This window comes from Phalaenopsis equestris, unplaced genomic scaffold (assembly GCF_001263595.1).
Source record: "Phalaenopsis equestris unplaced genomic scaffold, ASM126359v1 Scaffold210366, whole genome shotgun sequence".
NCBI classification, from domain to species: domain Eukaryota; kingdom Viridiplantae; phylum Streptophyta; class Magnoliopsida; order Asparagales; family Orchidaceae; genus Phalaenopsis; species Phalaenopsis equestris.
In genome coordinates, this window is record NW_018229457.1 from 220,055 (window position 1) to 241,304 (window position 21,250).

Here is a 21,250-nt window from a genome sequence, read left to right on the forward strand (position 1 = left end):
CTTTTGTTTAGGAAGTATTAGCAAACTTTCTAAAAGGGGGTGCTTACGTTCTATCTACTTACCATCTAATGTACCTTATTTAACATGTGTTAATTTCTTTTTGGAAGTAAGTAGAAAATCATATTTTCTTGGTTGGATGCAAAGTTTCTTATACCCTAGGACTAGACTAGTTTACTATCGTTATCATATTTTTATCACTATAATTCTTCTGATGCATAAATGTTTGTAGTTTCTATGAAACCACTCTTATAAGTTAACTAAAGTGATATTTAAACCTTGGTGTTACTTGATGATAGGTAACCTTTTTTGGGAGATTTTGATGTGTAGATAGGAATGCTATTATTTTTTTATTATTTGCACATTTTTATGAATGTGATTGCACTTTGAAGAAATATATTTTGATGTTTTTCTTGCAGACATAACATGTATTGAAAGTAAGGAAACGTAGAGGAAACTTGGAGCAAAAGGAGCACAAGGAGATTGGCGCCTACGCGCCGGACCCTTGGGCGCCTAAGCGCCATTCTCAACCTTGTGAAACCGAGAGGACGACTCTTAGGAACCACCCACTTGGCGCCTAGGCGCTGCGATACTGGCACCTAGGCACCGAACCCTTGGGCAAACCGAGAGCCTGGCGCCTAGGTGCTAGCCCCTGGGCTAGGCGCTGTCAACTGCCTGGTGCAAGTTTGGCAGTTCGGGAAGCAGGTCATGGGGGTTGCTAGGAGGTCGTGGAATGGTTTTTTATGCTGTGTACTTGGGTTTATAAATATGTTATGTATGTTTTTGTTGAAAGATTTATGAAGCGGGGTTGCTAGGGTTGTTAAGTGTGGAGAGATTGATGAATTGATGTGAGTTGGTTAGCCTGCTATAGTATCTCCTCCTTTTTCTAGTGGAGTGGATAGGGAGATCTTTCAGGAGCAGCAACTAGGAGTCAGGAGGAGCAATGGTGAAACATCTTCAAGTCATTGTAAAAGAGAGTAATATAAGTTTATTGTGTTTCTATTATTGTATTTCTATTGTAAACATTTGGATAGTAGATTCTCTTGTTTTAATGGCTTGGTGTGTTGTTTCTCTCATATTGCTTGAGTAGCTTTCCTTATCTTCCGATGATTAAGTAGGATGTATAGGAATGTTAAGTGTTGTGAAATTATTTTTTAATTTTTGAATGTGATGATTAACCTTCAGATCTTCATTTACTTTTTATTCTGACAAAGTGAAATGTTAAAATGTGTTGTGAATCATAATGACTCGGGAGAGTTATTGATAGAACCAACTAGGTTAGTCACATTAAACTATGGGGTATAGGTGGATATGCCTTGTAGGGAGATGCAAATGTTAAGGAAATATTCTTTGATGGGTTCAAAACGGGATTTAAGGAATTAAAGTCGTTTTAACCTATCTTTTTTATGCACTCGGGAGAGGATAAAGAAGAGAGTTGTTCCTATTTGTCACAAGCCATATTTACAATTTGCACTTTACATTTCCTGTACTCCACTTACATCATTATAAGGGATTGTATTTCTAGAACCTGATATTCATCAATCCAACACTTAGTTAAGTTGGATTTCAACTTTACAATTGCTTGCAATACTATATGATTAGTTTGTAGAACTTTAGCCCAATCTAAATGCCAAACTAAGAACAAAATCTGTAGGCTAGAACTTTCCTATTTTGGAATCACTTCATTCTTTGTGGGATTGACATTCCAGACTCTAAAACTCGATATTATTGATGCGACAGGTGCACTTGCGTGAGCCCCAGTGTGTAGTAGCACGTGGAGACGGGTATCACCTATCTTTGAGATTGTCCACATGAGTTCGTGCTACCTCCAAACTTTTGCGTGTTCTCTATCATGCTAAGATTATTGTTACAAAGACTCGTTGTTGGCTTAAACCATTGAAACCAAAACTCTTCGGTGTTGTCGTTGGTTTAATCTACTTTGAGTAAGCCACCCAGAGAGCTTCATTTAACTTGATCGTCTAAACCTCCTACTTATTTGCATTCTATTTGGAGTTTTTTTGGATAAAAGCTATTTTGGAGATCTTCATCCACAAAACCAACCAATTTTGCCTACACCATAGTGACCTCCCACAAACTTTCGAAGAGCAACTCTTTTCTAGTCAAGTGAATTTATACAATGCAAGCCAATTATTTTTGGATTAATTTAATATTTTAGAATATTTAAATATTTATTCTAATTTTTAACTGGATATTCTTAGATTTTATTTTGAATTTGAATTTTTTTGGATTAAATTTCAGTTGATAGGGTTATATTTGATCTCAAATTGTTTGCTTTTATGTTTGTGAACCTATTTACATAAATAAGGGTTCATTGCTTTTATTTGTATTATTGATTTATTATTGATAAAGGTTTTGTTGTTGCTGTATTGATTTATTATTGATTTGATGTTTGAAATTATTATTGATTTTGATTACGAGTATTCTCTTTTATTCTATTTGTGCATGCTGAGGTTCTTGATTATCTTATTCTATCTTTTTTTGACATTCAATTCTTTATCAATTTACTAGACTTCTCGGCCATAATAAATTCAAAGATGCATGTTTGTTTTTCTTATTTTCATGGCTCCTTTGTACTATTTATTTCTCCTTCTTTAAAATGTGTTACTTAGCTTTTGCACAAAACAGGTTTAAGATCTCATGCATCAATCAACAAGGTCGAATTGAGAAAAAGGGTTCCTGATGCTAACCCCGAGTAGTTTGAATAAGGCTATTGATGACAATATGCTACATATTTTGAAAAATTTTAATATATTATGTCATGTTTTTTTGTATCCATTCATTTCATACGGCATGCTATATTTTCAATTAACAATAGAAATGCTTCTATAGTTTCTATTTGACAAAATGGTATGTTGGCTTGCCCATGTCCGAAATGGACATGAATTGGATGATTTAAAATTTTATTTAGAAATCAAGAGATCAAATAATATTTTAATAGAGCGAAAATGTATAACTCCAAACAAGATCAACAATAACATGGGAAGAAGTAAAGTACAAAAATAAACAAAACATAATAATTTGTATGTAATTCAACTTACCATAGTTTATGTTCATGCGTATATGCTCCTCACAATCTTGGATTTCTTACCTGAGTAATACTCTAACGTATCTTTAAAGGGTAATCATTCCCTCACCTTAGTTATGGGTAAGGTAGCACTTGTAAATCTTCTCTAGAAGATTTAGTGAACCATGATAAAATAAAATTGCACAAATTTCAATGATCTTACATGCTGATCTTTTAGATGGGTGAAGAGCAACAAGATCGAAATTGATTTCGATGTAGAGCCACATAGCCAAGCCAAAGTTTTCTCAGAGATTTCAAAAATTGAATTTTGCAATTTACATTTTGAATCTCTTTTATATATTTTGAATCATCTAAACTTAAATAAGTGATGGTATATCATTGATAGAAAGGCCTAAGAATCATTTCAATCTGACTATAATAGTTAGGAGGAGCTGAATCTGGGACCGTATTGAATTTCAAACTGGCTAGTGTGTAATTGCCATTGATAGTGGTGACCTACTACGGTTTTGTGGAAGCTCCTATGGGGCTTAGTGGAGGCTTGCTAATAATTTATTTCATAGGCCAAGAAGTTTTATCTTCTTACTGAGTACATCCAGGTTTGCAAAGGCCCATTAAATTAGCAAACATGTAAACTCACAGCAAAAGTTCTTAATTTTTATTAATTTTTTCTTGAATCTATTTTTGTAAATTAGGAATTTGTTACACGGTAAAGCATGGATATAAAACATAGATTTGAGCTTGTTGCGCATTGGAATGAGAACTAGGCCAAACTGTGTTTAGCACTGCGAATTTAACCGTTATCTTAAATCGAAAGACATTGATTGGCTTGCCTTTATTGACATAGTTAGTTGGATGAATTAGTTTGATCAAGCTAGCTTGCTTGACTGAACTAAATGGATTACATGCAAACCCTAAACTATTGTATATAATCCTAACACATAACAAAATCTCAGTGAAGAATACATGAAAATACTTGAGTGTAAAAAAAAAATAAAGGCAAAATTGAGTACCTCAAATGCCTTGGTAATTGTAATGTCTACCTTCTGTTATAAAAAAAAATACTGTTTTTTGGGCTTTTTCCAATAAATTTAATTCATAAAACTTGGTTTATTTCTGTAACTCGAAGGTACCCGCCAGGGCATGGTGATGTGTTCCCATCATTGGTGAACAGTGGAAAGCTGGAGTCCTTGCTATCTCAGGTGTGCTCTTTTGAAGTGTGCAAGATGAATCCTTATGCATGCATCTCCCCAAGTAGTGATTTCTGCCATATTTGACATGTATGTGTCTGTTTGAACTTTTTTTTTATTTGGTGCAGGGAAAGGAGTATGTCTTCATTGCCAACTCAGATAACCTTGGTGCTATAGTAGACACAAGTATGCTTTAATGATTTCTGCAATTATATTATGATTTTTTTTAAACATTGCATTTAACAAAACATGGTTTTCTAATCGATATGATGTCCTGCAATATAACAGAGATTCTAAATCATTTGATCAACAATGAAAATGAGTACTGCATGGAGGTAAAAAGAAATATCAGTGATGTTAGGACTCAGTGAAGGACCTGATTTTCTTATTCATATATTCCTCCAGGTGACACCTAAAACCATAGCTGATGTAAAAGGAGGCACACTAATCTCATATGAAGGAAGGGTTCAGGTAAATGGAATTAACATTTTCCACCCTTTCCAGTGTTAGCATAGAGTTTCTCTTTTTTATCTGAATTTGCTTATATAATCATCATGCCTAGTGTTAAGAAATTGTGTCTATTAGGAGCATAATCATTTGAATAGTTAATCAAGTTACGAAGGCCAATTCTCATATTACGTGGAACTATGGATTACATTTTTTTTCCTTACACTTCTTTCTTGTTGGACATTTTTGGAGAGAATAGGGAGATTTGGATTGTTGGAAATTTTTGAAGAGAGAATTTTAATACTAAGCTTTGCTAAGTAGTTTTTGAGCTCACATGACAACAAGTTATGGCTATTTATAGGCATGAAAGACTAAATTTAGAATCTTTTGAACTCTTACAATTCTTTGTAGAAAATATATACTTTAGATTCTTCCTTTTTAAATATTCTAGAGTATTGTCATTTAATACAAATATCCTAGAATTTTCTACTTAAGAAAAGATAGAATATTGTAGAATATTAGAGAAATAACATCAATCTTATCACTCATACTTGATGCGAATTTCAATCACTCCAATCTTATTGCATAACAGTTCACACTTTCCTTTTGGAAGTTCCTTTTGAGTATTCTCCTAGTTGTTCTTCAGTGTTGTAGCGCTTGTTTAATTTCTTGATTGGCCTTAGCTTTTCTAATAAAATGATATTTAATACTGATATGTTATGTTCCGCCATGAAATACAGGATTTTTTGTCATTGTTATAGTTGATTTGTTGTCACTATAGATTTATGTAGCTTCTTTTTGTGGCTCGCCGATATATTCTAGTATATATTTTAGCCATATAGCTTGATTTTTAGTTGTGGTTGTTGCAATATATTCTGCTTCAGCTGATGATTGTACAACAATTGTTTGTTTATTTGAAGCATAAGAAGATATTCTTGAACCTAGTGTGAATGCATATCCTGAGGCGCCCTTCATTTCATCCACTTATCCGGCCCAATCACTGCCAGCATATCCAATTAGCCTTGAGTTAGGAATGGATTCATACTAGATGCCATAGTTTTTTGTTCTTTGCAGATATCTAAGAACTCTCTTAACTGCTCCTTAGTGAATCTGGCATGGACTTTGCATAAATCTTGAGAGTAGACTTGTTCATACCTGATGTCTGGTCTTTTCATTGTTAGATAAGGTTTCCAGTAAGACTTCTATAGAATGTGTTATCAGCCTTTAGTGCATTATCATCCTTCATAAGTGTCTTGTTGTCGAGTGGAATAGCGACTATCTTGCAATTGTTCATCTTAAAATTTTTTAAAAGAGTTTCTGTATATTTTTTTTGTGAGATGAAGATCTCCATTTCATTTTGAATTACTTCTATCCCAAGAAAATAATCCTCAGACGTAAGTTGGTCACTAGAATGTTTTCATCATGTTTTTTTTTTAAATCTTTGACTTTGATCTTCTTCTCATTATTTCCTACATAGAATCATCTGCATATAGAGAGACAATGAGAGTGTAGTTCGTACCCTGAGTCTTGATGTATAATGTTGGCTCACTTTTGCTCCTCTTGAAGCCTTGCTCTATGAAGTAGTTGCTAATTCGACTATACCAAGCTCTTGGGGCTTGCTTTTAATCCATATAAAGCCTTCTTTAACTTGAGAATTTTGTTTTTTGGACTTTGTACTGCAAACCTCGAAGGTTATTTCACGTAGATCTTTTCTTCCAAGTAGCCATTTAGAAATTTAGATTTGATGTTTAGTTGTTATATCTTTCACTTGTTTTGTACTGTAAGTACAACTAATGCTCTTATTGTATCATATTGTGCAAATGGGCAAATGTCTCATTATAGTCAACTCTAAATTGTTGTCAGGATCTCTTAACAACTAGTTTTGCTTTATATTTTTGAATTGAATTATCAGGATTGAGCTTTGTCTTGTAGACCCACTTTCTCCAATTACCTCTTTTTCTCATAGAGAGTCTACTAGCTCCCATGTCTTATTTTTCTCGATTATATTTATTTCTTCCATAGCTTTTTTTTTCCATTCTTCTTTCTTTGGGGCTTAAAGCTTTATGGTTCCATGATTGTCAAGTTACACTGCCCATATATTTCTGCTAGAGTTTTTGTTCTTCTAGGTGGTGATTTTGGACATGAGTCTGCATCTTGATCTGGCTCTTGCATAGGTGCTTGTGTTGATGATCCTGGTTGCTTAACGACTTTAACTTGTTGATGTGTTATTGGCGTCATGTTGACACTCCATATTTCAACCTTTTTTGTTTCTCAATTATATGTAGCATCTTCATCAAATTCCACATCTCGACTAATGATGAGCTTACTTTTTTTTTCCTGTGGAATGTGAACATAGCAAATGCCACTGAAGACCCTTAGATGTTTTGCAGAGGGCTCTCTTTCCATTCTAAGATTCAATTGGTGTCTTGTCTTTTGCCGCTTTAGTTGGACATCAATTAGTAAATAGACTACAGTATCTACAACTTCTGCTCAAAAACTTTTTGGAAGACCCCATCAACATGGTTCTAGTTGTTTCCATTATAGTTTTTTTTTCTGGCATATACTCAACTGTCAGTTATTGTTCAACTTCTTGTTTTTCACAAAACTTGTTGAAGTTATTTGAGGTATTTTCTTTACCTCTATCACTTCTTAATGTCTTAAGTAGTAGCCACTTTGTTTTTCGACATAAGTCTTAAATTTTTTGAAAATCTCAAATACTTGTGATCATTCTCACAAGAAATAGACCCATGTGGACAAATACTTCTTATGTACTCATCAATGAAAAAGATGAAATATTTGTTTTGCTCTAGTGTTGGAGTATGCATTGGTCCACATATGTCAGCGTGAACAAGTTCTAATGGCTCCTTAACTGTGCATGCTTTGCCTAAAGGAAATGACAGTCGATAGTTTTTTCTGAGCAAACATCATTCATAGGCATCATTGATTTTTTTTTTATTGCAGGGAGATCTTGTATCATGTCTTTTTGGTGGAGAATCTTCAGCTCATGGAAATTGAAGTGCCCAAGTCGCTTGTGCCAAAGCCATGACTCATCTGTTTGTGTCTTCATTGCCATATTATTTGTATCTTCATTGAATAGGAAAACATATGTTCTCTTTCATCTTGATATTTGCAATTTTAAAAAAATTGTTCTGCTTATCATATATTATGCAAGCATCTCCTTCAACAATTTAAAGAGTATGCTTTCTCAATCATTTGACCCACGGTGAGTAGATTTTGATCGATGTTTGGGAGTCAGAGTACATCATTGATATAACCCTTACCTCTTCTAGTGTTAATGACTATGATGCTTCTTCCCGTTGCTTCCATGAAATCACCATTTCCTATTTTGACCTTTTTTCTTAATTTTTTCAAGATCACAAAATATTTGTTCAATTTTTGTCATGTGATTACTATAACCACTATCTAGAAGCCATGTTTCTTTATTCTCATAGAAGAGATTTTTTTCTTCACTTTTCTCTTTTTTGACTTATTGATTTTTCTTCAATCGACAAATATTTTTTGTCCCCACATTTCTTAGAATTTTGGCATTATGGTTTTCCTTTAAACTAACAATCTTTCTCCAAATGATTTTTTTTCTTTTACAAATGCCACATGGAGGATATTTGTCACTTTTTTTTTTGTTATTTTTAATTTTAAAATTTTCTTGTGAATTTCTTTTATTTCTTTTGATTCCCGAGTCCTTAAATTTGTTTTGGATTGAAATACGTTTTCTGTAGTATTCTCACTTCGCATATTCAATCTTTTTTTATATGCTTCAAGAGAGCCCATTAATTCTGTTGGTGTTAAAGTTTCGAGATCCCTTCATTCTTCAATTTCATAAATTATTTTATCATATTTTTCTATACAATAAATTAGTATATTTTCTACTATTTCTTGTCATAAATGTTTGCTTTATAGGCTCTCATTTGATTAACAATCTTTTTTATCTTAGAATAGGAATCTTTTGCGGTTTCTTTATCGTTCATTTTAAGATCGCTAAAATCTTAATTTAAGATTTTGTAATTTGATGAAGCGTACCTTCTTTGTTCCTTGAAACTCCTCCATAACATGTCTCACGCTTGTTTTGTAGTTGTTGCGCCCATTATTCGAGGAATGATGTCATCTATCATTGTTAGTTGTAAAACAAATAATGCTTGAGAGTCCTTATGTTGATTCTCTTCAAGCATCTTCTTTTGATTTGCTGAGAGAGTTGAAGTATCTTCCGGAGTATTGAATCCTTCTTCAACAATCTTCAAATTTTGAAAGTGACAATAGGTCTTCTTTTCGAGGTAACAAAAATCATAATTTTTTCCATTGGAGATTGGAATCGGGAAAGATGAGCGGTTGAAGTCGGCCATTGTAGAGATATTGAAATTGTAGAACGCCCAACGAATAATCGAACGAAGCAATGATACCAATTGTTAGAAATTTTTGGAGTGAAGACGTAGATTTGGATTGTTGGAAATTTTTTAAGAGAAGAAGAATTTTATCACTAAACTTTGCTGAGTAGTTTTCATCTCACATGACAACAATAAGTTATCCTATTTATAGGTACGAAGGACTAAATCTAGAATCTTCTATACTCTTATAATTCGTTATAGAAAAATATACTCTATATTTTTTCTATTTAATATTCTGGAGCATTCTCCTTTAATACAAATATCTTAAAATCCTTTATTAAAGATTAGATAGAATATTCTAGAATATTAGAGAAATAGAATCAATCTTATCATTCCTCTATCTGTCAAGTCATATAATGGCATCACATGACTATCAACATTACGAATTGCTGATCTTTCTTTTAGGAAGCTGTAATTATCTCTTAAATTTTTTTGTAGTTGTTGCTACATACCTTTATAACTCCATGAGTGAACGCCACATTTCGATATTTATGAGATAATACCATCACTTCCTTACAAGCGAACCTTTAATCCTAGTTTCAAGACCCTGGACTGGATGCTAGATAATATGATAGGAAGTAGGTTTTTGTAAGTGGTTAGTTCTGAATTAATTACACAGAATAATGTGAGGGTGCTGGAATGTCCTTTCATGTCAGTTGCTAGAATTTAACCAAGTTGTCTTGAACACAAATATTATTTGCTTTTTAAGTTTTCAAATAAAATGGATTTTTTTATAAAAAATCCTCGATCTTAATTATTAGTGGGGAAAATTTGTTTATTTATATTTACATCAATTTTTTTGTATGTTTATGCGTTAATGAAATTTACACAAACTAGGGTAAGAACTACTGGGAACAACGTAGATGAAACTTCGACCAACACCCTAAAAGCAAAAAATGTTAAAACTATGAGACTGAAATGTTATTCAAAACCATATCGTTTCCTTCTGGATTATGCTTCATGTGAATTATTTAATGCCTTAACTTATACTGAATTAAACACTTTTTTCTGCAATTTCTATCTACCATATTTATTCTTACTTGAATTATATTTTCAAATTATTAAATCTATTATGAAGATATTAGCTTGCTTGTCTACAACTTCCCGGTATAGTAACAAAAATTTTCTTGCTTTTGTTTGCAGCTTTTGGAAATTGCACAGGTTCCTGATGAGCATGTGAGACATCTGACGTCTGCAATTTTATATCCAAGATTTTATGTTTTTGGTAATCTATAGGCATTCAAAATGGTTGAATTCATTTTAAATCTTTTTTATCTTTATCTTACTTCTTTCAGGTGAATGAATTTAAATCTATCGAGAAATTCAAGATTTTCAATACCAACAACTTGTATGCTATCTCATTGTTATGAATTTGATCTTGAAAAGGCGTTTGGAATTTAAACCAATCATACAATTCATCCAGGTGGGTAAACTTGAAGGCCATTAAAAGGCTTGTAGAAGCTGATGCTCTCAAAATGGAGATTATCCCAAACCCCAAGGTAGGTTTCTTTCCTGGTCTGAGTATCCTAAACTGTAAATTACCATTGGTTCATTTGTAATTCTTCGTGCTTCCAGGAAGTAGATGGTATTAAGGTTCTTCAACTTGAAACGGCGGCCGGGGCAGCAATCAGAGTAATGTTTCTGCTGCATATACATTTTTTCTCAGCCATTTTATTGTGGACGACTTCAGGAACATTGACACCTTTTGTCCTCTTGATGCCATTTAGTTTTTTGATAATGCTATCGGAGTAAATGTTCCACGATCTCGTTTTCTTCCAGTGAAGGCAACATCAGATTTACTATTAGTTCAGGTTAGCCCATCTTCTATGATCATAAATTAATAAATGCAGCATTAATGAATGTTCTGGCTAATGTCATTTATTTCATTGTTTGATAGTCTGATCTATACACTTTGGTTGATGGCTTTGTGGTCCGTAATAAAGCCAGACAAAATCCTGCTAATCCCTCTATTGAGCTAGGACCTGAATTTAAAAAGGTATTATATAATCCATAATAACTCAAGCGTTGATGAATCTTTCATTTGATTTAATGCTTAATTTTTTCTTCTCAGGTGGCTAACTTTCTTGCTCGTTTCAAGTCCATCCCTAGCATTGTTGAACTTGATAGTATAAAGGTTTCTGGCGATGTATGGTTTGGCGCGGGAGTAGTCCTAAAGGTAATCATTTCATAACTAATTTTGTTCTTTTTATTCTTTTGATTATTGTTTTTTAGTGCTTGATATATGAGTAGAAAAAAAAATATGCACTTGGTTATTTTGAGCATTGAGTCAACATTGTTGGAATCACATTGTTTTTCATTACTTCTTTTTCTAAATTGCTGGGCTGCCTGAATCCATGTAAGGCCAGCTGTGGTTAAGTGAATCTTGGGATTTAGCCAGGAGGGCTCCGCCTACTTTAATGGTTGCATTAGTGTTGATGAATTTTTTTTTTAGGTTTTTTTTTTTTTCAGGTTTTTGTGTTTATTGCTGAAGAAAATACTAGCAACTATGGCAAGAAACATCTTTCTATTGTTTCTGTGATGGAAGGTAGAAAAATGTAGAGACAAGAAGTAGATAATAATAATATTAGTAAAAGTAAACAGTGGAAAACAAATTTAACAGCTAAATGCTATATTACAAAATACTATAAATAATAAAGAAAACTCATCACATCTGCCTGCGGTGACCTGTAAAATTTTACATCTGTACGTAACATATGATGTTTCCCTGAAAAAGAAAGAAAGCCCATCAGGCTTATTTATGAGCCTGTTTATTCCCTTCTTATGTGGGATCCATTTAAGTCTTTTTAATTGGCAGGGGAAATTGTATTAGGCTTGGTTAAGCTATACTCGTCTTAGTAAAATGCTATAAACTATCAGGGAACCCCACTGTTAGAGTTCCTCTTTGTTTTCAACATCTGCTCTCCTATATAGCCTTAACACGAGACCTTTAATAAAGGTTTTTAAATTGGTTCTACTTATCTTTTTTAGATATTCGAATTTGACTTAATTATGATTGATTATATTTACGGCTGTGACGATCCAATCTTGAGGCAATTCAACCCTGGCTCAAGTCTAGGTCAAAGTCATTGTAGCTAATCTCAAGTCATGTAAACTTGGCCATAAGATGGTTCGATTAAATCTTCATTTGCACTAATTTTCTCTCATTTAGATTTGAACTTAATTTGATCTTAAGCTAGCTTGATTCAATTAGGGTTTGGTTCAATTCATGTTTGAAGTAAGCCAAGCCTAACTATTTGGATTAATCTAAGCATAAAATTAATCCAATTTTTGTTCAATTTCGTGGGCTTAAAAAATTCACTCCCTGGCCCCTCTCGATATGACGAGAGTTTTATTTGAGTTTCCGGGTCAAATTTTCATATCAAAGATTAGATTGCTGATATGACACTACTTAGATATATTGCCTTCATATTTTTGTGTACTTTGAGATTTTTGTTCGAGTTTTTCAGAGACACAAAACCCTATGGTTATTTATCTCTCTTGATAACGGGAGTGCACTTTCAATTATGATTGGTTTTTAAGGTGTTAATTATGTAGCGTTTACTGGAAATGATTATGGTTTTATATTATCAAATTTGTAAGAATTTATCACTATAATCTTTGAGAGCATATGATGGGGATGAATGATGATAAAATTGATTAAGATTTCAGGGTTCCGTCATTTTAGGTTACAATGGACCATTGTCTACTTGATCGGAGGAAACAATCAACTCAGTTTGACCAAATGATCTTTATTAGTAGCCATGTGTTATTTTATCTAAGGGAATCGTGTAGATCTTTGGTAGTCATTTGTTTAAGAGGACTAATTTAAGCTAACTTCAGATAACAAATGACTGTGTTCTATCAATATACCTTATAAGTCACATCTCAAATGACTAAACTGTTGGGAAACATACGAGCTACAACTGTAATCATAATATAATTACGTCATTTGATGACAAACCATCAAGTCAAAGGGCTCAGGTCATTACCACTTCTTTTTGTGAAGTGGATTGGCCAAATCATGTTGACATTGGACTCGACACATCAAGTCGATTTAGCCTAAATTTGTTTGAGCGTGAATATAGTAGTATATTTGATATGATATTAGCTCTATGTGAATTTAAGTTAATATTATATGTTACCCTTTACAAATTAATATGAACAATGGATGAGTTTTGCTTTAGTTTTTAGTAATTTTTATTTCATTTAAAATTTGAAACTATTAAAATTGAAATAAGTTTTATTAAACTTTGAAGACAATTTGAAAGTAAGAACTCTTCTGGTTGAAATTTTTTGTCAACACGACCATTATAAGAGATCTGATTCTTTTGAGCCCTGCCAACCTATCCTGTTTATAGAGTATCAAATTCAAAATTTATATTAATCGAATTTGTTCAAACACATTTTGAAACTTAAGTTTAAAATTAAACGCCTCCAATTACCTTTGACATGACCATCATAGGGGTTTACATAAAAATATTGACATTTATAATTTGATTGAAATTTGAATTAATTATAATCAAAGTATCATTGTTATCAACTCCCATCGATGTAAGGATTAGGCTTAGATTAGTTTGGTACCAACTCAATTTTGTTGACTTTCGTCCTTATCGACTGATTGATGTAAAACTTACAACCTTGCAAAACTCAAGAATTATGAATCAACTAGCGCTGATTTCATGCTTTTAAGAAGAGAAATGGAGAAAGTGGGAGATGAGGAGATCAAATGTGAGATAATTTTCACTCACAATTGTTTTAATTATACGCTAGAATTTTATATGTCATTAGCTTTTTAGATTGTTTGGAGGACTAATTGCTAATTCTATTAAATGAACTAAATTTTATTTCATCATTTATTTCCATCTTAGTAATTCCAAGTCCTCTGGTCGTGTCCTGAAAAGAATAATATCCGAACAAATTTTATGATTAGTAATATAATCATATTGAAAATGCCATTAGAATTAGTTAATAAAAAAATTATAAACATAGCCATGTTATGTGAATTTTCAGGATGATGTTTTTTTAAGTAGGGAAGATTGTAATGCTCAAGAATTTCAAATCGGCTAGAGTCTCTTTTGTGCTTTTAAGAGGAGAGATGGAGAAAGTGGGAGGCAAAGGAAGAGACAACATGAGAGGTAATTTTATAATTTTAATGTTAAGCTAAAACAAACTTTACTCTTCAATGGCTCTTTCGATTATTTAGAAGATTAATTGTTGGCATTAGATATTGAAATGAATTTTATTTCATTGTTTGACTGTTCATTCCCATTTTGGTAGTTCTAGGCCGTCGTGCTAGGTCGTGACACAATCTGTCCCTATATACAAATGCGATCTACTCGAAAGCGTGTATACTTTAATATTTTGGATTTGATTTTGAAAAGTGAGAACATTTAAATATTTGCATGCTTATCAGAACATAAATAATATAAAATTGATTTTAATATTCTCTGAGCTCGACATTCTCAAATGTTAAAATTCAGTAATTTAAGATAATTTCAACAATTGCGAGCTTTTGAACTTATAGAATTGAATTATTTGAGAATTTTGGCATGCTTATCAGAGCAAGATAATTGGAGCTAGTCCAGTTTTTTACCTACAACATTCACAAAAGGTTAAGTATTGATATTTAAGGGGGTCATCAGAACATATTCGGCTATTTTACTACTATGTACAAATTTCAAAGGTCTTAAAGGGATCATCGTACATATTCGGCTATTTTACTACTGTGTACAAATTTCAAAGGTCTCACATAATTTTTGAAGCAATACATTTGAGTTGATGGTAGCCTCTAGAAATGCTTAGGTCCTAAAATCATCTCAAAGATTGGAAGCTTGCATGAGTATTTTGACCTTGAGATGTGTGTTAGATTTCAATTGTGTTCACTAAAATTCACCTTTTGTCTGCTCGTGCGAATTGTGTATTTGGTGACGATCAAAGCAAATAAACATTTTTCATATATGTCATAGAGTTTCATCTTTATTATCTTAAGATCATAATTCATTGTGATGGAGCCCAAAAGGAATCAAATTTGGGCTAGAAATATAACCCCACTTGAGTTCACTTCCCACTAATTCAGCCAAGTTTTTAAAGCTTGATGCAGTCAATAGGAGATCATTTTCCTACTTAAAGACCAAATATGAAGTCTATTTTTTTTAGCTCATAAACGAGTGATCAAAGAATACTCAGACGCATAAGTTAGCTACTTAATCTATTACAAGCCCCTTGTTTTATGTATTTAATATAACTCATCTTTAGTTCCTCTAAAATGAAATTTGACTATCTGTTTTCTTTTGTGAAGTGAAAAACTTCTTATTCCCAATTGAAAATATATATTTTATATTTATATATACTCCCAACTATCTAGATTAGGAATAACTCTAATATCAAAAGATCTTGTAATTAGATCTCCACTAATTAGGTTGTTTAATATCAATTTTTATAATATACAAGTTTCATATTTATTACTTTTCATAACACTCTTCCTCAAGCTAGAGCAATAATTTTTATCATGCCCAGCTTGGGGACATCCAATAGTTGTTCCCTAGCCTTCACATCAGTTGTAGAAATTAGATTTTATTGAATCTTTTCGTGAATAAAATGAAATTTTATCTCAATGTGCTTAGTTTATTTATGGAAGATAGGATTTGATGCAAAGTGAGTTTCAACTTGGTTATCACATTACAACTTTGCTAAAACTATCATCTTAAAACCTATTTTTGTCAAGAGCTGGGAAACCCACATCAATTCACTCGAAGCTTGTGCCATCACTCAAGTTCAACACTGAACTGTGACACTACATTTTGTTTCTTACTCTTACATGAGACCAAATTGTCACCAACAAGACACAATATATAGTAATGGATCTTCGATCAATCTTGAAATTTGCCTAATCTATATCAGAAAAACATTAAATATTTCTACTCCCATAGTTCTGATATAAAATACATTGTCTAGGAGCTACATTGAAGTAACATAATATTTATTCCAAAGCTTACCAATGCTGGACCATGGGGGAAGATGTAAATTAACTTATAGGCTAACTAAATACATAATGGCAAGCCGAGTTACTATGTGGTAGTTTGATTTTCCCATTAATTTCCTCTATCATTTAGGGTCAGAAAATGGTTTTCCTTCCTTTTTAAGTTGTTGATTATGAATCATTAGAGTACTGTATGGTTTGACATCTAATTTTTCAATTATTGTTAACAAATCCAACATAAACTTCCATTGAGATAGAAATATACTTACCTCGATTCCAAAGAAGTAATTCAAGGAACCCTGATCTTTAATGTTGAACTAATTTTGAAGAAATGATTTCAGTGATAAGATTCTATATGAATCACTTCCCGTAATAATATTGTCATCAACATAAACTATCAATTGAATGATCCTTGGGTAGATTGCTTATACAATATAGTGTGATCATTTTTTACTTTTCTATATTTCAATCCCTTCTACCGCTTGGCTAAATTTTTCAAAACATGCTCAAAGACTTTGCTTCAATACTTCCGAAGACTGTATACTTTTCGAGACACCCCTTGAGCAACAAACCCAGAAGATTGCTCTTTGTATGCCTCTTCCAAACGATCACCATGCAGAAAAACATTCTTCACATCGAACTGGTGCAAGGGCCATTTATTCATTGCAGTCAGGGAAAGGAGTAGGCAAACCAAAGTCAACTTAGCTACCAGAGAAAATGTGTTCAAGAAGTCGATCCCATAAGTTTGAACATAGCCTTGAGCAACCAATTGTTCTTTGAGACGAGCTGCAGATCCATCAGGATGAAACTTAACTGAAAAGCCCACTTATAGACAATACCCTTCTTGCTCGAAGGTAGTTCAACTTGTTCCCAAGTTTCATTTTTAGTTAAGGCATTCATCTCATCAAACATCGTTGCCCTCCACCATTTTGCGATAGAGCTTGCTATACAACTCTTGAAACCTCAATAGAGTTAAGAGAAGCAACAAATAAGCTTGAAGTAGAAGATAACTGATTATATTTAACACAAGGAATTGGGATATGCGCATTGGCGTTTACCTCTTTGAAGTGAAATGAGTAATCAAGGTCATTAAGAGGAGGATTCACTAAGAAAGTTGATATCGGTGTCAGATTAGGACAGTGTTTTCTTAAGTAAATATTACTGATAGGTGGTCTAGGCTGAGGCGTTGGAGGTGGAGGTGGAGGTGAGATTGAGGTGAACTTATGGCTTGTTACATTAACAATTCATCAAAACCTTGTGAGGATTTAGGCACTGACGAGTCACCAAAGAATAGAGTTTGTTCTTAAAAGTTGACATCAACAGAAATCTTATACCTGTTTTTGAAAGGGGAAAACATCAATACCCTTTATGCAGACGGGAATATCCTAAAAAGATACCTTAATAATTTAGATTCCAATTTAAAAATCTGTGGACGAGTTTCACCAACAAAACAAGTGCAGTCAAATATACTTGATTTAATTGAAAAAAGAGAGTTAGTTGGAAATAAAACTTAGTAGGGAGTCTGGTTTTGTAGAACAGTAAAAAGCATTTGATTGATCAAAAACACGTGTTGCTGGCCTTTCAAGAATTAAAAATAAATTTTGATTTAATATGTGTATTTAATTTTAATTTTGAAAATAGTAGTTTAATTTTTAAAAAAATGAGACCAAATGGATCTCACATTTGTTTAATAATTTAGATGGTTGAACACGATACCACAACTAATACATCATCCCGAGGGATAAGTGTATAACTTGTTAGTAGGCTTAATCACCTAAACTAAAGAGTTTTGTGACATCTATTTGATCTACAAATTTTTTTATATACCGACAAGTTCCTCTACCCAATTTTAAGATTAAATAGTGTTTATTTTACCTGGTTTCTAAAGTTCCCTATGGAAACAAACCTCTAATTAATTACATCTTAAGTAATTGAAATCACTTAAGAAAACTCTTGATTTATATCAAATGTTCTGTCTTCAAGAGTTTCAAAATTAAGTTTTCATGGTAGTGCATAGGAAGGTCAGTGGGAGAGGATCACCTATGAGCAATTATTTTTTGAGTCAAATGAGTGAGAACTAGGGGATGTCACAGAATAGAGGCGAATCTCGATGACTTCCCAAATTATCTTATTGTTTGACCTTAAATTTCAGAAGCGAATTTATTTAAATTTCAATCCTATCAATTATTGGTTAGAGGAATTACACTTGCATAATATCCGGTTATGCAAATAACCAAGAAGATAGCAGGATTTACGTTGTATCGAACGACGACCTCGGGATTATAAGACAAGTTAGAGCTTATTTTGCGCGATGTGCAAAAGACTAAAAGATAAGGTGAGGATTTATGTTGCACTAGACAGACCACCTCGAAGTCCTCGAGCTTAGTTTTAGCTGAAATCGATTCACCTCGTGTTGAGCTTTGATTCGTTAGCCTAAATCCTTCACTTGCATCCTCGTCGTGCTACCTACGAAGGCTTGCTCCATGCTCCATGGTGCATCTGCATCAAATTCTGGGTTTAAAGTTTAAAGTGTACATACAATTGTTGGGTTAGTGGCCTACTGCAGTTGACCTCCTAACATGTGACCTATAATCCTGTACCCTAGGGGTTTATTAAGTGTATTAAAGTAAAGAATGCAATAAAGAGAAAAGTAAAGTGCAGTGAAGGAATGCTATATAAAAAATACAGTACAAGAGTGTTGTAAAGGAAAATAAGAGACAGTTAATATAAGAGAATCTGTACCTGGCTTGTCTGATGCTTCTGCAAAGGGTTTAGTGTCGCAGATAAAAGTAAACAAGTATCGTAGAAAACTTAGCTAGCATAGCAAACATGCATTTATATGTAACTGCAAGAATCAAATGGTAAATAGAAAAACAAATGACAAGTAAAAGAACAAGCGACCTATGAAAGATCAAAGTGGATAATAAAAATTTAGGTTCGTGTTAGATTCTTTGTAGGAAACCATCAGCCATCTAAGTGTATGAAACCCGACATTCGACTAGAAATTCCCAGCCAGTCAATCCAAGGAGGGCAATCCTTAATCTGGTCTAGGTGACTGACAAGTGGACATTTAGATTGTAGCATTCAAAATATAGAGTTCATTTAAAAGTAGAATTTATTTAACTGTCAAAAGCATTAGTTTCATAAGAAATGTATTTTTGTTTTGTTTTATCTTTATATGCTTTGAAAATACTGTCTATAGATTAATCACACTGTTGGACTAGGACTAACTGTAGCCTAAAAAAATTAGGGTTCATTGCTAGTCTAGTGTCAACGAATAATATCGTCATCCCATACTCACCAGGTCATTGGGTCAGGGGATACAATATTATTCCACTTTATTACCGGATGTCGTTATCATCACAACCTTTAAACCCTAAAACCATCTAACTTATAACCTTGAAACATAAGCGCCAGAAACAAAATCATCAAACAAGAGCAAAGAAAACAAAACCAAATAAAAGGAAAAGAGGAGACCGACCCACTTCCAAAACTATGGAAGCAAAGAGGCGAAACAATGAGTGGATCAGCCTAAAAAACAATTAAATTCTTTTCAAAACAACAATCAAGTGAAACCCAAAATAATAGATAATTCATTGGATCCTTAGCATAGTCATACTCATGTCAATCTTGATGACTTAACTTGCATTGCTCACCAGAATCAACCCAACAAGCAATGCTCGTTAAAACATTGCGACCGACACGAGAATCACTCTCCCATCAAGCCTGACTTGCTATCAATGCAAGCATGCAAATGCAAATGCAACAGTCAAATGACAGAAAGAGTGAGTATGCCGTGGAGGCAGTGACTCGGAAAACTGGGTGTACCTGGAGACAGTGACCCAAAAAGGTGAGTGTGGCACGGAAGCAGTGACTCAATGATGAGCGTGCCATAGAGGTAGGGGCCCGACAAATGGGTATGCCGCGGAGGCAGTGACCCGACAAGGTGGGCGTGTCGTGTAGGGGCTCGAAAGATGAGTGTGCCGTGGCGACAGTGACTTGAAAAAATGTGCGTGTCGTGGTGACAGCGACTGGAAGAGAAGTGCAGGTCAAGCAAATGATCGTGCTCGTGCAAACAAACACATACTAAACATAATGCAACATGTAAGCAAGCGGGCATACACATGCACATGCACAACATGCCATTGTGCAAGTGGTTGGTCGACCAGGTCAAGAGTATCCGGTCAAATCAAAGTGTTATGCCATCCAGACTGTGGTGGTTGGTTAAGGCACAAGTGGTGTCGATCGGTCCGGTGCAACCGATCAAGGCACAAGTGGTACCGACCGGTTTGGGGCTACCGATCGAGGCACAAGTGGTGTGCAAGGTGCAAGTGCACGTGACATACAATAGACATACAAGACATGCTCATGCAAATAATGAGACGCAAATGACCACATGTAATAGTGAGTCACGCTCGTACTAACGACCTTGCCTAGGAAACCTAGGGTTAAAATATGAATGCACGATGTCGCTGCCTTTGCTTTGGCAGCAAATGGGGAATTCTCCACATCGTTGTGAAATATACTAGCCACAAGGCTTTTCCCAATTTCACGACACCTCAAGGCTTTACAAAGCGAGCTAGCTACAAAACTTTCCTCGCTTTGCAAAGAATCTCTCTAAGGAAGATTGAGGTACCCAAAGTAAAGGGGAGCAAAAGGGCCCATCCCGTGGGATTTTGGTGCTAGGGTTCACAACTAAATGGATTCACTTGGCTTTATGTAGGGGATTTCGGTAACACATGGATAACAAACGATCCATCACGTAGATGCGTGATTGTTCTGGTTCACGTCGGTGCACGCACCCCGTGTGAGTGATCAAAATCACACGCCTACCACAACTAAAACTTAGGGCTAGCTATGAAAAGGAAATGCGAGAGAGAGTCTCAACACCACTATGTTTGCACTACGTCCACCGGTGTTCGAGGAAGCTTTTCTGCAGGGTAGGAGAAGTTCACGCCTTCTCGAACAGCGGTATCCTCTCCGTCCGTCAACGAGGAAGTGCTCCGGTGAAGTATCCAACCACAAAAAGTGAAAGACGACGAAGTGGCGGTGCTAGTACTTTGTTGACACTCAACAAAAAACGGAAAATGCAAGGAGGAAAGTACGAAATTCAAGGTTGTGCGCGAGAGATAGGTTGTTTCGTTGTGAACTCGACGCCGACAAGGAGTTAGACCGACTGGATGTCACCGACGAG

The 21,250-nt window shown here is 34.1% G+C and overlaps 1 protein-coding gene across 1 annotated transcript in view; it reads left to right on the forward strand.

Moving 5' to 3' along the window:
* LOC110036747 (UTP--glucose-1-phosphate uridylyltransferase) overlaps positions 1 to 21,250 on the forward strand; it is a 48,183-nt gene that overhangs the window by 15,356 nt on the left and 11,577 nt on the right. The window contains exons 9-19 of the mRNA XM_020741275.1: positions 4,170 to 4,242; positions 4,359 to 4,416; positions 4,519 to 4,565; positions 4,636 to 4,701; positions 10,221 to 10,253; positions 10,373 to 10,425; positions 10,501 to 10,576; positions 10,653 to 10,709; positions 10,805 to 10,888; positions 10,975 to 11,073; positions 11,149 to 11,253. Coding sequence (XP_020596934.1) covers positions 4,170 to 4,242; positions 4,359 to 4,416; positions 4,519 to 4,565; positions 4,636 to 4,701; positions 10,221 to 10,253; positions 10,373 to 10,425; positions 10,501 to 10,576; positions 10,653 to 10,709; positions 10,805 to 10,888; positions 10,975 to 11,073; positions 11,149 to 11,253 — 751 coding nt within the window. The remainder of the gene's footprint in view (positions 1 to 4,169; positions 4,243 to 4,358; positions 4,417 to 4,518; positions 4,566 to 4,635; positions 4,702 to 10,220; positions 10,254 to 10,372; positions 10,426 to 10,500; positions 10,577 to 10,652; positions 10,710 to 10,804; positions 10,889 to 10,974; positions 11,074 to 11,148; positions 11,254 to 21,250) is intronic.